Below are 17,619 nucleotides of genomic sequence, written 5' to 3'. Positions count from 1 at the left end.
GGGTTCAATCCCTGGTCAGGACGTGGATGGGAGGCAACCAATCAATGTTTCTCTCTCACGTTGATGTTTCTCTCTCCCTTCCTCCTTCCCTTCCTCTATCTATAAACAAACAAACAAACAAAAACAACAACAAACACATCTTCAGGTGAGGATACACAAATAAATAAATGGCAACCTTAGTATTTTTCAAGTTTGAAACTTTTTGATCACGTTGGAGAAAAGACAATTTATGTAAAAATATATCGAGACCCTACCACAAAATTCAGAGAGGGCAGAAGCCTTCCTTGAAATGGTTAAATTATGTTATGTGCAATGTGTAGATTTTTAAAATGGTACATGGTTTGCCCTGACTGGTGTAGCTCAGTGGGTTGGACCTCATCTCGCAAACCAGAATGTTGCTGGTTCTATTCCTGGTCAGGACGTGTCTGGGTTGCAGGCCAGATTCCTGGTTGGGAGTATGTGGGAGGCAACCAATCAATGTCTCTCACACATCAATGTTCTCTCCCTCTCTTTCTCCTTCCCTTCCCCTCTCTCTAAAAATAAAACTAAATAAAATTTTAAAATGGTACATGGCTTTATAAAAAGTTTTGGTAATAAAGTATAAAAAAAACAATAAATCACCCAAAGTCTGTCACCCAAAAATAACCAGTTATAGTTAACATTCAGATATCACTGTATAGAGGTTGGATGATGGTTGGATATATGGTTGAATGAATAGTTAGAAGAAAAATTATAACAATATGAATCGTTCTATACACTATTTGTAATATTAAAATGTACTTAAATCTCACTAAAAGTTAACAAAGAAACTGAAGTAATAACTACCATATATTTGCTGTGTATAATGCACACTCATGTTTCTGTGCGTGTTATATGTGGGATTATTACACCCATGGTATATAATCATTATACCCATGTATAATGCACATCCTTATTTTTCCCTCAAAAATATGGGCAAAAAAATGTGTATTAGACACAGTAAAATACGGTTAATTTCAGATAAATGTTGATCCTAAGAAATACTCATTCTAAAAAGCTCTAATAGAGTTAAGGACAAAAGATGAAAGTCATTAAAAGATGAAATCATAGTCTCATTTTGCATTTCAGTTTTAAACAGTATAGACTCTATGCTAAGGAAAAATGAGATAATTAGCATTCTTATTTTTCTTCTTACCACCTCTTCAATATTTATACCTATGTATAGATTTTTTTGCAGTCGTGATTCTCTTAGCTCTTTGCTTTGTTCTATATTAAATGGATTTGATGCCCTCTACAAGTTTTTCAATCGTAGTCTTTTTATTCCTGAATTTTCTTTTTTGATTCATCATTTGGTTGGCTGGATTTTATCACAAAGTACTTTTTTCAAGAAAGGCTCATGCTTATTATATTTCCTGAATTCTTTTCATGTTTGAGAATGTCTGCATGATGTATTTTTAATTTAACAGCAATTTGGGTGAGCATAATATTCTAAGTTATAAAATGATACTCCTCTCTGCTCTCCCTCAAACTTTATAAGGCCTGGTTCTTTTTTTTTTTTTTTTAAGTGACTGCCTTTTTTGCTTTGGTACCTAACATTCTCTTTCATTCTTTTCTTTCCCCCAAAAAGATTTATTTGTACAAACCCATAAAAGATTAGCACCCAGGCATACTTTTGAACTAAGAACAGTTTCATACTTTCAAAAGCTTAGCTCTCCTTGCTTTTTATTAATTAATAGTAACCAATTATTTCAGGAAGCAAATATAAAGCTAAATATATTCTCTGAAATATCCTAAAATTAGTAGGAAATGATAATGGCATTTTATTTTTTTCATTATTCTTAATTTGTATAAAAGTTTATTTTTTAGTAGACTGTGTCATATACCCTTTCCTTTTAAATGGTTCAGTTTCAATTCATTTGGGGGGGAATTTTCCTGAATGAAATCTCTGAATACTTTTAATGTTTCATTTGGTAGTTTTCATCCTTTTGTTGAAACTTCTTTGTCTTTTATATTTATCATCTAATATTAAAATATTTTGTCTTTTGCTGCATTCACAGTTGTTTTCTCAAGTCTTTATTTCAAGTTGCTGATTTGATTTGAGTCATATCTATTGTGTTTCTTGTTTCTAATTTATAGAATTTGCAATATTATTATTTCAGTTCTCACTTTGATTCCTTATCAGTGCAACTCATTCTATCTTTGAGCTCTTTTTTTGTAGGATCTCTATTCTTAATAATTCCATCTCTAATAATTCTATCCTGTGAAGCGTTTATGGGGAGTTTGTATCTGTTTGTGGCTAATGTTTTCTTCCAGGCTAAATTCTTCAGTCTCTTTGTCATCTTTCTTGGGATATTTTAATAGCTATATTGCTGTTTTTTGATATATTGCTCATGCTTAACATAAGCAGTTCTATCAAACCTGTTTGCTTTAGTAATGTAAGAGCTAATTCTCCTTGACACCCTTTCTACCTTAGTTTATTTTGTTGTCATTTTTTTCTTTCTTAGTTTAACGACTTTGTTCTCCTATCTAAAATTTGAGAGCTATGTGTTGTGTTCTCACCACTTCTTTCTAGCCTGAGGCATGAGGGTGGTAGAAGAATAGAGATTTGTTAACGCTGAGGTCCTTCCTTGGGGACCTGGGCTCTGAGCTCTCTCTTAGGAGATCCTAATATTGATCTGTGTCAGGGCCTACTTAATCCAGCCAGACATGCATCTCACATAGATTTTAGCTAGTACTGTGCTGTTTTAGATGGCAAACGCTGATGATACTCTCTACCTTTACTGCTGTGCTCTAAGAGACTTTTCTTTTCATGGTTTTTGTTCTTGACTTCTCAGTTTGGCTTGTAACCTGCTCAATCTACCTCTCTCCAAATTATTAGTTATTAGTGAGAATTCTCAAGATTTTGTTAGTTGACCTTCTTTCCTCAATATTGCTTCTGGGATGTAAGGACAAGGCCTAGAGACAGTCCCTTGCTAGTACTTATGGGGCCTTTGTGCAAATTTGAAAGTAGTGCCCTTTTAGGGGGTCTTAGAGCTTGTTAAGTGGGACACAAGTTGACTTTCGTCCCCAGTTCACATCCTCAGCTAAGCTCCCTTGAGCAGGAACAACCTATACAATCACACTCAATGTCTTTTTAGGAAATGGACCTCATTCCAACACATTTTTTGTTTCTTGCTTTAACTGTCAATTTTGAAAGCTTATGACATAATTTTATATCCTTTTGTTATTAGGTTGTATGTATAGAATTTTGGGCTACCTTGTATTTTATATTTTCATTTCGTTAGATAATTGTGATCCTGTTTCACCTTGCCACCTTTATTTAGAAATTCTCATACATGTATTTACAAATTGCCTATTATGAAACATATTTTTTAAAAAACCTTTGATTTAAGGAAAATATTTTTAGTAGCAATAAGAAAAATATTTGGTATTGTAGAAAACAAACACCATTGTTTGATGGTGATTTTTTTAATTGATTAAATTTACAGAGAAGGGAGAAAGAGGGAGAGAGAAAGAGGAAAGAAATCAATTTGTTGTTCCATTTATTTATGCATTAATTGGTTGGTTCTTTTTTTAAAAAAAAAGATTTCATTTATTTATTTTTAGAAATAGGGTAAGAGAGGGAGAAATAGAGTGAAAGAAACATTGATGCCTGAGAGAAACATCGATCAGTTGCCTCTTGCATGCTCCCCAACCAGGGATGGCCCCACAACCCAGGCATGTTTCCATCGTGGTTGGTTCTTACGTGTGTCCTGACAGGGATTGAACCCACAACCTTGGCATATTTGGAGGATGCACTAACAAACTGAGCTACCTGGCCAGGGCTTGATGATGAGTTGTTGTTTATTTTATTGTTAAATGTGTTTTATCTTAGGTAGGTGTGTCTTTTCAATATTACTTACAAGTTGGTTAAACATTATCTTTTACAACATTGCTTTAGGAGTATCTGATTTTAATCTTCGTGTTGCATTGCAAACACTTTTGAAAGAGTACTGTGAGGTGTGCAGATCTCCCAAAGAGAACAAATTTTGTAGTTTTCTGCAGACATCTAAGGTTCGACCTCGGAAGAAAGCAAGAAAGTACCTATATGCAGTAGGTAAGAACCTTTTAAAAAGTAATAGAAATTATCTCTATTGTAGGAATTTTAGGATCAAAACCTTTTAATATTTTGTTGTTATTATACGTGTCAGAATATTCAGGTGTGTCAAATAGACATTTAATTTCCCATACAGGCTACAGATTTATAAATTGTGGTTATACAATACAATGAACACATCTAAGAATAAAATAGCTATTCATCTGACATCTATTCTGTAATGTATATCTTTGGGTTCTTAGATTATTCAATTATTGTCAATAGCTGACTAAAGAAATATTACTTTAAAAATTGAAAATTTGAATTCTAGTGAAATATAAGGAAAATAAACCTCAAAAATATGAACTATTCATAGTGTCTTATATGTTTATTAGGGATGATGGGAACCAGTGGTCTCCAAAGTGTGGGTGTGCAGGATAATCCAGAGGCATATGAGATAAACATAGTAAAACCTCTTTTTATTTTAAAAATCATTAAACCTCATCAACATTTTATATATATATATATATATGTATTGACAGATTGACCAGATTTATATAAAAATGCTTTCTGTATAATTTATATGTATGTAGTTAAATGTATAATTTTATGTATGCTATGATATATAAATATGTAATTTTTGAGTGCATGGTAAACTTTTGATGGGATGTGCAACAAACCAGAGTTTCAACTCACTATTTTTAGTTGAAATAGACACTAATAGAAGCCATAATGAAACTTTTTAACTAGACAGATAACCAGCTCCTAGATTTATGTTTTATCTAATATTCTATTATAACCAAGTCCAGGTAGTAGAATACTGTGGTTAACTCATCTCATTTAAGCCATAATCTCTCAGAACTTGGCACATTTAAGAATAATATGTGTTTATATGGCAGGCTCTAAAGCCTTTATTCCTTGCTGTGAGTTAGGTAATACTGAATGTCTAGATGCAGAGGGCTAGATTTTTCTCCTTACTACCATTTCCATATTTAGCAGTAAGGAATTTGCCATGTTCTTCCTATCCTTCCTTTGTTCAGGTGGATATACTCGGTTGCAGGGGGGTCGTTGGAGTGACAGTAGAGCCCTCAGCTGTGTAGAACGTTTTGACACCTTTAGCCAGTACTGGACCACTGTGTCTTCGCTTCATCAGGCTCGATGCGGGCTCGGAGTAGCAGTTCTGGGAGGGATGGTCTACGCTATTGGAGGTAATAATGATAATGTCTTATTTTCCTTATTAGTCTCTAGCTATAAGTTTGCTGAATTCTTATATGCCTTATATATATTGCTAGGTACTATGGGGTATACATAGATACAGTTGTGCTTATTAAATATTTATTGAATAAATGAGTGAAAAAAGAAAAAGGAAACGTAAGATATTGAATATTTCAGACTAGAGGGATACTGTGGTTTATCATAAGGCAGAATACTTAGGTTTGGTTTTATTGAAAAGTTGTTCATAAATGTGGCATCAAAATTTAGGTCAACATTTGTGATAAAAACTTTTAAATTCTGAAAGCTGCATTACAAATTTTCAATTAACTAAGTTATCTGGGGATGTGGGATATATAAAAAACTAGCCAACTAGACATTATGATATATTTCTTGATTGAAATCATGTTTTCTGAAAAATATTCTGAATTATAAAATGATTAATAAATAAAATTAAATTAAGGAGATTTGACTGTTGAAGGGAAATAATTACATAGGGATGTAAAGAGAAAAAATGCTGACACTTAGCATCCATATTTACTTCTGGATAATTTGTTGTTATAGCAAAAAGTCGAGATAGTTCATCTCTAATCTTTACAGCTAATCTTTTTGTTTTATTTCTATGAGTCAGTCTAAAACACTAAAAATCGTATGTCAAAAATGTTATTATTTTCTGACTATAATACTGTCAGTAGGGGATAGTTTATTTTTATCCTTTGGAGAGGACATAACCGTCCTTCAAAAACTTCATTAAATCAGTAAATCTCATGGTGTATATGAAAATCCCAACAAAGAAATTAAGAGTCTCAAGCCTTAAAACCATAGTTCTATATAATCTTTGACTAGAACTCTAATAGTTCTTTTTATATATTTTGGCAATTATGGATAGTTTCATTGCATGAACTCTCCTGTTTAACCTAGGGTCACAGTGTCCCATGTGACACTTGCATATATATGTATCCCCTTTCCTAATGCCACAGAGTATTTATGGGGGCTCTTCAAAAATGCTGTGACTTTGCTAGCTATTATTAATACTACCAACATTGCTACCTTAATATTTCTCACTATATAATTTTAAAATAATTTTTATTATCAAAGTAATTCAGGTTTGTTGTAGAAAATTTTGTTAAAACCAAAGCATTTAAAAACAAAATGCCCTAGTTGGTGTGGCTTAGTGGATTGAGTGCCAGACTGCAAATCAAAGGGTCACCAGTTCCATTCCCAGTCTAAGGCACATGCCTGGATTGTGGGCCAGGTCCCTGTAGGGGGCACATGAGATGTTTCTCTCCCTCTCTTTCTCCTTCCCTTCCCCTCTCTAAAATAAATAAATAAAATATTTTAAAAGGAAGAAAGGGAGGGAGAGAGGGAGGGGAGAAGAAAATAAAGCCCTGAACTGTGTGGCTCAGTTGGTTGGGCATCCTCCTACAAAGCAAAATGTTACTGGTTCAATGCCCAGTCACAGCCCATGCCTGGGTTGTGGGTTCAGTCCCAGTTGGGGGCAACTGATTGATGTTTCTCTCTCACATCAGTGTTTCTCTCCCTCTCTTCCTCCCTCCCTTGCCCTCTCTCTAAAAGTAAATAAATAAAAATCTTTAAAAAGTAATAAAAAAGGAAAAATCACCCATATTATAATTATACTATCCAGAGGTAATCACAGTTAATAGTCTAGTTTATTTCCTTCTAGATACATATCTGGGTTAATTTTCTAAATACTGCTTTTAAAAATTAAGATATAATTCACATACCATGAAATTCACCATTTAGAGTATACAGTTCAGTGGTTTTTAGTATATTCACCAAGTTGTACAACCATCACCTCTAATTCCAGAACATTTTCATCACTTCAAAAAGCCATTCTTATTATTTGGGGAAAATTTTATATCCGTGTAGGGAACTGTTTACTAGTCAAGTTCCCAGACTCCAGCCAAGGGTCCACCTTGCAAAGGAAGCCTTTCTAAAGATAGGCAGTCTTAGGCCTGCTATGTTAACTCTTTTCTGCACAGTAGGAGTTTTGTATACATTCAGGATTCTAGGCCCTTGTAAAGTTATATGTGCCGCAAATATCTTTCCTACTCTGCCGCTTCACCTTTCACACTCTTTATGGGATCTTTTGATAAACAGGTGTTTTTAATTTTAATTTAGCCAACTCTATTATTTTTCCCTTTATGGTCAGTGTTTCTTATATGCATGTATATATTTATGTATTTATTATCCTCACCCAAGGATGTGTTTATTGATTTTAGAGAGAGAGGAAAGTAGTGCGTGAGAGAGGGAGAGAAACATTGATGCAAGAGACAAACATCAACTGGTTGTTTCTCATACACACCCCAACTGAGACTAAACCAACTACTTAGGAGTGTGCCCTGACCGGGAATTGAACTGTGACCTTCAGTTTATGGAACAAGGTTCCAACCAACTGAGCCACACTGGCCAGGGCTCTTGTACTTTCTTAAATCCTTCCCTACTCCAAAGTCACAAAGATATATATCTTTATTGGTTTCTAAAATTTTATAGCTTTTCTGTTTATATTTATGTCTATAATCTACCTGGATTTTATAATCATTATAAATAGTGTGAGTAAGGAACCAGTTTTGTTTTGTTTTTTATATCTATATAAACAATTATCCTAGCATGGAAAAACTTTTTTCCCCACTGCTCTGCAGTACAAACAGTCATATATCAAGTAATTATATATGTATGGATCTATTTCTAGATTTCTGTTCCATTGTCTCTTTGTCTATCCCGATATTAATTACTAAAGTTCTATTTAAGTCTGATAAGCTTATCTGATAGGGCAGTTTCTCAACATTATTTTGTGAGAGTGCTTGGCCCATTGTACTTCCCATTTCAATATTAGAATCAGTTTGTTTTTTAAAATAATACTGTATGATTCCCCTTATATGGGATACTTACAGTAGTCAAAATCATAAAGACAAAATATAATACTGATTGCCAGGGGTGGGGGAGGGGAAATGGGGAATTCTTGTTTAGAATTCTTGTATAGAATTTCTTATATAGAAGCTCTATACCTATTAAACCAGATGGAAAGAGTTGTGGAATGGACGGTCATGAGGGCTGCACAACAGTATGAATGTGTTTAACATCACTGAACTATCAACTTAAAAATGGTTGAGACCGTAACTTTTATGTTGTGTTAAGTGTAATCCAATAAAAAAGAAAGGATATCTTAAAAACTGGGATTGAATTATTTCTGTAAAGCAGTTTGGGGATAATCATCTTTACATTGACTCTTCTAATTCCTGAAGGTGATACATTTCTTCACTTATTTAGATATTCCTTATTTAAAATTTTATCTAAATAGCACTGGCCAGTGTGGCTCAATTGATTAGAGCTTCATCCCACGCACCAAAAGGTTGCTCTTGATTCCCTGTCAGCGCACATATCTGGGTTGCAGTTAGGCCCCAATCAGGCGTGTGCAGAGGCAATCAATCAGTATTTCTCTCTCTCTCTCTCTCTCTCTCTCTCTCTCTCTCTCTCTCTCTCTCTCTCTCTCTCTCATCAGTGAATATATCCTTGGGTGAGGATTAAAAAAGAAAACTATTATTCAAATAAAGTTTATAGCCCTTACTGGTGTGGCTCAGTTGGTTGTACATCAACCCGCAAAGTGAAAGGTCACCAGTTTGTTGCCAGTCAGGGCACATGCCTGGGTTGCAGTTAGATCCCTGGTCGGGGTGCATATGAGAGGCAACTGATGGATGTTTCTCTCTCACATCATGTCTCTCTCCCTCTCTTTCTCCCTCCCTTCCTCTCTCTCTCAAAATAAATAATTTAAATATTTAACAAATAAATAAATAAATTTTATAAATTTTAACCATAGAAGTCTTGTACAATATTTGATTGCATTTACTCCTAGGTATAGTATATTTTAAAATTCCATTTTGTGTATCATTTTTTAAAAGGTTTTATTTATTTTTAGAGAGAGGGGAGAGGAGGGAGAAAGACTGGGAGAGAAACACAAATAGGCTAGAGAAACATTGATTGCTTGCCTCTCACAGAACCCCAACTGGTGACCTGGCCCGCAGCCTAGGCATGTATCAAACTAGCAACCTTTTGCTTTGAGGGTCAATGGCCAACCCACTGAGCCACACCAGTCAGGGCTTAAGTAATATCTTTTTTTAAAGTTTCATTTTCTATTTGTTGCTAGATAAGGATTACATTAAAACTCAAATTTTACAAGGGTCAAAATGCAAATTATATGGATTGTTTGGTGGTAGAATTAGAAATAGATAATAGGAAAATTATGCCATTGCTTCATTAAATGGAGTTTACTAAATAATGGTGCTATGGTTTCAAAATAACATATGCTGAGCAAATGGATTTAATTAATAGTATAAATCAGACATAATAGTTGAACTACTGAACATTGTAAATATGATTCTAAGCTATTAGCATCACTAAACCTCCTCATATGTGTCTCTTTCATTTAACTCAGGTGAAAAAGACTCAATGATTTTTGACTGTACCGAATGCTATGATCCAGTTACTAAACAGTGGACAACTGTAGCTTCAATGAATCACCCCCGCTGTGGCTTGGGAGTGTGTGTCTGTAATGGGGCTATCTATGCTTTGGGTAATTATTCTGTTTATTTAAGGATATCTAATATTATTTAAATTCTATTTTTAAATTATATTTTATTCATTATTCTATTATAGTTGTCTCAATTATTCCTCCTTTGCCCTCCTCCACCCAGAACCCTCCACTTCCTTAGGCAATTCCCACACCATTGTTCATGTTTATGTCATATGTACAAGTTCTTTGGCTACTCCATTTCCTATACTGTACTTTACATCTGCATAGCTATTCTATAACTACCTATTTGTATTTTTTTAAGATATTTCTTTATTTATTTATTTTTATAGAGAGGGGAAGGGAGAAAGAAAGGGAGAGAAACATCAATGTGTGAGAGAAACATAGATTGGTTGCCTCTCACACGCCCCTAACTGGTAACCTGGCTGGCCCCCAAACCAGGCATGTGACCTAGCTTGGAATGTAACCGGCGACACTTCTGTTTGCAGGCCACTGCTCATTCCCCGGACCCACACCAGCCAGGGCCCTAATCGTATTTCTTAATCTCCTCATCTCTTCACCCGTTCCCAAACACTCCCCTCCCATCTGGCAAACTTGAAAACCTTCTCTGTTATCTGTGACTCTGTGTTCTTTTTGTATCCTTTGTTTTTTAGATTCAATTGTTAATAGATATTTATTTATTGCTATTTTATTGTTCATATTTTATCTTTTTAAGTAAGTCCCTTTAACATTTCACATGATAATGTTTTGGTGGTGATGAACTCCTTTAGTTTTTATTTCTTGTCTGGGAAGCTCTTTATCTACCCTTCGATTCTAAAGGACAGCTTTGCTGGGTAAAGCAATCTCAGCTGTAGGTCCCTGCTTTTCAGGACTTTGAATATTTCTTGTCAGTCCCTCCTAGCCTGCAACATTTCTTTTGAAAAATAAGCTGACAATCTTATGTGAATTCCCGTATAAGTAACTAGTGTCTTTTCTCTTGCTACTTTTAAGATTCTCTCTTTATCTTTAACCTTTGGCATTTTAATTATGATGTGTGTTAGAGTGGGCCTCTTTGCATCCCCCTTCTGTGCCACTCTCTGTGCTTCCTGGACTTGCATGTCTATTTCCTTCACCAAATTAGGAAGTTTTCTTTCATTATTTTTTCAAACAGATTTCCAATTTCTTGCTCTTTCTCTTCTCCTTCTGGCACGCTATGATGCCAATGTTAGATCGCTCAAAGTTGTCCCAGAGACTCCTTGCACTATCCTCTTTTTTGGGATTCTTTTTTCTTGTTGTTTTTCTGATTGGTTGTTTTTTTGCTTCCTTGTGTTCTATGTCATTGATTTGGTTCTTGGCTTCATTCACTCTACAGTTGTTTCCCTGTATATTGTTCTTTACTTCAATTAGTGTATCCTTCATTTCTGACTAGATCTTTTTTATGCTTTTGAGGTCCTTACTAAGTTCCTTGAGCATCCTTACATCAGTGTTTTGAACTCTGCATCTCATAGATTGCTTGTTTTGTTTAGTTCTTTTCCTGGAGTTTTGATCTGTTCTTTCATTTGGGCCATGTTTCTTTGTCTCCTCATTTGGGCAGCTTCCGTGTGTTTGTTTCTTTTTATTAGGTAGAGGTGCTATGATTCCCTGTCTTGGTAGTATGGCCTAATGTAGTAGGTGACCTGTAGGGTCCCGTGGCAGTCTCCCCTATTACGCAAGATTCCCCTATTACACAAGTCTCCCCTATTACTTGAGGTGCTCCCTTCATGTGGGCTGAGTATACCCTCCTCTTCTAGTTCAGCCTTGATTGCTGTTGGCAGGTCAATGGGAGGGATTTACCCAGACCAGTCATTTGCAAGGACTGGCTGTGACTGTCACTACCACCAACCTCCACCCTCCATGGAGGATCAGCTGTGCAGGGGTAGGGGCTGGTGTTCTGATATTGTCTGTAGCTGTCCACCAGCTGTGCAGGCTCTGAGATGTCCTGATTGTTGCAGGCCAGGGCGGCCCCCACCTGTGTTCTACCTGGCACCACCTTGCATAAGCTGTAAACCAATATGATATGGTTGCTACTTAGCTGGGCTTGGAGATGCCCAGGTGAAGCCAAGCTATGAATCTAAGATGGCTAGTAGTGGTACTGGACCTGGGGCCACTTAGCAACAGGTACAGGGGCTTGGAGCTTAATGAGACCAGCTGTTGCTTGTTTAAGAGGATTTAGGAAATTGTGAAGCATGAGCTAAGACCAGCCATTCATATGAAAAAGTCATGGTTAACATTTTGGTGAGCCAGTAAGTTGGGTGGACAAATCTCAGGGGATCTTATAGGCAGGGCAAACAATGTGAGAGAGGTTGATGGAGTCTCAGATATGGCACCCACCTGCCAGCTTATGGTTCTGTTGGGGGAGGGTTCAGAAAAAGGACAATGGCCTCTGCCAGTCTTTCTCTCTGGTAGAAAGTTGTGTCCTAGCTCCCACCTTGATGTCAGACACTTCAGTTCCTCCCTGTGTGCCACTGGTGTCTTTCAAGCTGCTACCCTGGTGCTAAAGCTCAGAGGGAATGAGTCTGAGTAAGTGCATGAGAAGGTTCTTCAAGGGGAACTGCTTGGGACTCCAGAAATTTCTTCTACTGACTCAGTCCCCACTGGTGTCTGCAGGCAGAAGTTATGGGGACTTATCTTCCTGACACTGGAACCCTGGGCTGTGGGGTCTGGTGTGAGGCTGGGACTCCTTGCTCCCAAGATATCCCTCCCAGTTTTTTATCTACCATATGTGGATGTAGGAACAACCCATTTCATGTCTCTGCCCCTCCTACCAGTCTGGATGGATGTGGTTTCTTTAATTCCATAATTGTCAGACTTGCACTCATCTCAGTTTCTGACAGTTCTGAGTGATGGTTGTTTTACATTTTAGTTGTAATTTTTTTTTGATTGTATAGTCTTTTTTTTTTATTGTTACTTAGTTACAATTGTCTGCATTTTCTCCCCATCCCTCCACCCCTTTATTTGTAATTTTAATGTAGTTGTGGAAGGAGGTGACCCATGTTCACCTTTGCAACCATCTTGACCAGAAGTCTATTATTTAAATTCTTAATCAGATTTGATTACTTTAGAAATTTTCCTTCACTCCCATAAGAAACTTGTATCCTTTTAGCTTTATAAATTCTTATTCTCAAAATAGTATTACTTGGGGAATATTGTCAAATGTGGAATTCTTAAAGAGAGATGGAGATAAAGTATAGATGAGATGTCCAATGAAGCACTTCAGCTGATAGTTACATTTCCTGATTATATAAGCATTCTGAGTATGCAGAAGTTGTTTTAAAAGATAGTTTTGCAAAAATAATGAGAGTTTTGTGAAATACCAAATTTCCTATGCAATATGTTGAAGTGTTTGTTTTGTTTTATATTATCTCTTATTGAAAAGGCAGAGAGTTAAAAAGTCTGAGTTCTACTCACAGTCAAATTCTAACTTCTCATGTGATCTTGGACAAATAACCCCTCTGTTCCATGTGATAATCATCCATAATATGAAGTTGTAAAATCGAAAGTTTTCTAAGGTTTTTTTGATAACTAAGATTCCTTTATCCCAGACATAAAATTTTTCTCTTTGGTTACAGGTGGATGGGTTGGAGCTGAGATAGGGAACACCATTGAACGATTTGATCCTGATGAAAATAAATGGGAAGTAGTTGGCAACATGGCTTTGTCACGCTACTACTTTGGCTGTTGTGAAATGCAAGGTAATTATTGTATAAAATATTTTTTTTAAATATATATTTTTAAAAACTGAGCTTGTGGCTTCATTTGCACAAAAGTATAGTTTATGTTAGTATGAAATGATTAATACTAACAATATTGAAGTTCTGTTTTTATCCTCTCACTTTTGTATTTCTGTATTGCCAAAATAATCAATCTTTTCCAAAATGAGCAAAGCTAGAATTTAAATTCCAGATAGGCAAAAATACTTGACCAGCACACTAAGCATTTAAAATGTCATTCTTTATTGTTAATAACTTTCTCTCCTATGCAGGGCTTAGTAAGCATTTCTAAGTAGGGAGAGAATATCAAAAACAATCTTCATAGTGTCTTCTTACAGGCTGCTTCAGTGTTATTTTTAAAGGATGCATTGTGATTCAGTCCACACGGGATATAATGCCATGATACATTTGAAATATGTTGTACCAAATGTTAAAGTGGTATGCAGACATTATTTTGTCTACTATACCTGAGAGGTAGTAAGCACTGTCAAATAAAACCTGATTCTCTGTCCAGAGTTGGAGAGCAGATTTATATGCACCTGCAGAGTAGGAAGCAGTCTGCCCATTGTTGTATGACAACTCAGCCTGCTTTCTTACCAGCTCAAGTTCTTCCTGCTTTGTGAGCACCTTCTTAGATTTACACTAGCATTTAATGTTCAAATTACATGGTGCAAACTATATTCTGTTATTTAATATTACAGTGTTCTTTAGTTGTTTTATATTTATTGTTTTTATCTCCCCAGGTAAAATCAGAGCTACAGAAGCATCTTGGAGAGTATCTATTTTAATGCCTTTATTTATAAGTGAGGAAGTTGAAGATTAGGAAGGCTATGAATTGTCTCTTTTCATAACTGGTTACTGGTAAAGCTGGAGCTAGAACCCAAGTTTATTAATGTTTAGCTCACATTTCTTAAAATGCCATATAACTCCTCACTTTGAGAACATGGAAAACACACCAGGCACTCAAAAATAATGATAGATGGTCAGAGCCATTAGTTTCAGTCAAATTTGAAAAGGGACTCTGTGAATTACCTTCTGTTGTACTCTCTATTTTATGTCCATCTGAGCAATAGGTAGGCTGTCAGCAAACATGGTCATGCCATTCCCAGTTGAAGTGCCGATTTTTTAGGGAGGGAAAAGTCCCTTTCCCTCTCCTTTTTTTACCTATTCATGGTAGCAGTGCATCTGGAAATTGAGATCATCAAGCAGACAATAAGATGGGAAATCTTTGTCTGACATTTAGTAGCATCATTAGGTTCTTTGAAAATTCAATTCCACTTTAAATTCATACCCCTAATTCTTTGTAATATGCTTAAGTGTGAGCCCTGATAAACTAGACAGAAGTTGATTTTCTCCTAAGAAATTAATAAGTCCTACTTAAATATAGCATCAGCACAGCAAACTGAACTCACAATTATTACTTTTGCTAATTATTATATCCTATTTTCTATAGCATCTGAACAAAAATATTTCATTTCCAGGTTTAATTTATGTAATTGGGGGCATCAGCAATGAAGGAATAGAGCTTCGTTCTTTTGAGGTTTATGATCCACTTTCCAAGCGTTGGTCTCCACTTCCTCCAATGGGAACCAGGAGAGCATATCTTGGGGTAGCTGCACTCAATGACTGCATCTATTCTATTGGAGGGTGGAATGAGACGCAAGATGCTCTTCATACTGTAGAAAAATATTCCTTTGAAGAGGTAGGTTGGATGATTTCAAATATTTAGTATCTTGTTATTCTTTTAATGTCTATAAGGTCTGTAGTGATGTGCATTCTTTCATTCATATTATTGATCATTTGTAGGTTTTTTTCTCGTTTCCTTCAAAGAACTAACTTTTGGTGTCATTAGTTTTGTTCTACTGATTGGCCACCTTCTATTTAATTCATATCTGTTCCTTTTTTCCCCCCTTTCCTTCCTTTTGTTTGGGTTTAATTTGCTCTTCTTTTTCTAGATTCTTAAAGTGGAAGCTTAGATAATTGCTTTTCAGAACTTTCTTTTTCTATAATGTAAACCTTTAAAGGTATAAATTGTTTCAAGCACTTTTTTAACTGTACCCCACACATTTTGGTATATTCTTTTTTTAAAGATTTTATTTACTTATTTATTTTTAGAGAGAGAGGAAGGGAAGGAGAAAGAGAGGGAGAGAAACATCAATGTGTGGTTGCCTCTCATGTGCCCCTTACTGGGACCTATCCTGCAACCCAGGCATTCATCATGGGAATTGAACCGGTGACCCTTTGGTTCACAGGCCCATGCTTATCCACTGAGCTACCCCAGTATGTTTTGTTTTAATTAGCATTCATCTCAAAATACCTCCTGATTTCCCTGGCAAGTTTTTTTTTTTTTTTTTTTTAACCAGTAAGTTGTTAGAAGTATGTGTTTTAATTTCAAAATATTTGGGGGGTTTCCAGTTACCTTTGTGTTACTGATTTCTAATTTAATGTGATCAAGAAGCATACTTTGGATGATTTCTGTTTTGGTAAATGTTTCATGTGTACCTGAAAAAATTTGTATTTTGCTGTTGTTGAGTGTAGTGTTCTATAAATGTCAGTTAAGTCAAGTTGATTAGTGTTGATCAAATTGACCAAGTCTTCCCAGTGTGTCCAATTGTTTTGTAAATTAGTAAGAAAGAAGTGTTGGAATCTCCACCTATAATTATGGATTTGTCTGTTTTTACTTCCATTCCTGTCAGGCTTTGCTTCCCATTTTAAATCTCTGTTATTGGGCCAGGCCGGGTGGCTCACTTGGTTAGAGTGTCACATCCTAATACACCAAGTTTGCAGGTTCGATCCCTGTTCATAGCACATACAAGAATCAACCAGGGAAGACATGAATGGGTGGAGCAACAAGTCAATGTTTCTCTCTCTCCCTTTCTTTCTCTCTCTGAAATCAATTTTAAAAAATGGATTTCTGTTATGAAGTCTCTGAACATTGAAATTATTATGTCTTCTTAATGAATTGATCTTTTTATAATATGAAATGTTTTTCTTTACCTCTGGTAATAACCTTTGTTCTGAAGTCTACTTTGATATTCATGCAACCATTAATATAGCTAATTTATGTTTTGATTAGTATTTGGGTGGCATATGTTTTTTTCCTTCTATTTCAAATCTGTGTCTTTACATATAGTTGTAGCCTGTGTATTTTATGCAGTTTGACAATCACTGACTTTCAAATGGAGTCTTTAAAATTTCTATTATATATATGTAATATAATTGCAGATGTGGTTGGTTTTTAGACTTCTCTTTTGCTGTTTTTTTATTTGTATAATACATTCTTTGATACTTTCCCGCCATTTTTCTGTCTTAGGTTGATTATTTTAGTATTCCATTTTATCTCTTTTCTTTTCAATTACCTGTATCTCTTCACCTTTTTTCCTAGTGGTAGCTTTAGGGGTTACATTATGTCCATATATATTTTTAATGTATCAAATCTAACTTCAAATAGTATCATACAATTCACTTTCAATGTAAGAAACTTACTTTCACTTCCCACTCCCATCCTTTGTGCTACTTTATTTCTGTATATATTGTAAACTCCACAGTATTTTGTTAATTACTTAAATAATCAGTTATATTTTTAAAATATTTTCAATGAGAAAGCTTTGGTAATTACACATGTATTTACCATTTCTAGTTCAGTTTATATCTTTGTGTAGAGCTAAGTTTGTATCATATCATTTTCTCTTAGCCTGAAGAACTTTCTTTAGTGTTTCTTGTAGTGCTGGTCTGCTAGCTATGATTCTCTTAGCTTTCATTTTCTGAGACTCTGTTTTTCCACCTTCACTTTTAAAGATATTTTGCTGAGTAAAGAATTTTAGATTGTTAGTTTGTATTTTTCCTACTTATATTTTTAAAGATATAATTTATTTATTTTTAGAGAAAGGGGAGGAAAGGCAGAAAGAGAGAAGAGAAACATCAATTTTTGAGAGAAACATTGATGGGTTGCCCCTCTCACTCCCTCCAACCAGGGAACGAGCTGCAACCCAAGCATATGCCCTGACCATGAAACTAGCAATCTTTTATTTTGCAGGAAAATGACTACCAACAGAGCCACATGGGTCAGGGCATAT

The 17,619-nt window shown here is 35.3% G+C and overlaps 1 protein-coding gene across 3 annotated transcripts in view; it reads left to right on the top strand.

Moving 5' to 3' along the window:
* IPP (intracisternal A particle-promoted polypeptide) overlaps positions 1-17,619 on the top strand; it is a 39,389-nt gene that overhangs the window by 9,447 nt on the left and 12,323 nt on the right. For 2 of the 3 annotated variants that reach the window (XM_045204256.3, XM_024571145.4), the window contains exons 4-8: positions 3,920-4,075; positions 5,095-5,262; positions 9,720-9,857; positions 13,403-13,525; positions 15,025-15,245. In XM_045204256.3, the coding sequence (XP_045060191.2) occupies positions 3,920-4,075; positions 5,095-5,262; positions 9,720-9,857; positions 13,403-13,525; positions 15,025-15,245 (806 nt within the window). The remainder of the gene's footprint in view (positions 1-3,919; positions 4,076-5,094; positions 5,263-9,719; positions 9,858-13,402; positions 13,526-15,024; positions 15,246-17,619) is intronic. The other variant, XM_045204257.3, reaches the window with a different exon arrangement.

This window comes from Desmodus rotundus, chromosome 3, assembly GCF_022682495.2.
Source record: "Desmodus rotundus isolate HL8 chromosome 3, HLdesRot8A.1, whole genome shotgun sequence".
Classification (NCBI taxonomy): domain Eukaryota; kingdom Metazoa; phylum Chordata; class Mammalia; order Chiroptera; family Phyllostomidae; genus Desmodus; species Desmodus rotundus.
Note: the sequence above shows the minus strand (reverse complement) of the source record. Positions and strands in the feature narration are given on the sequence as shown.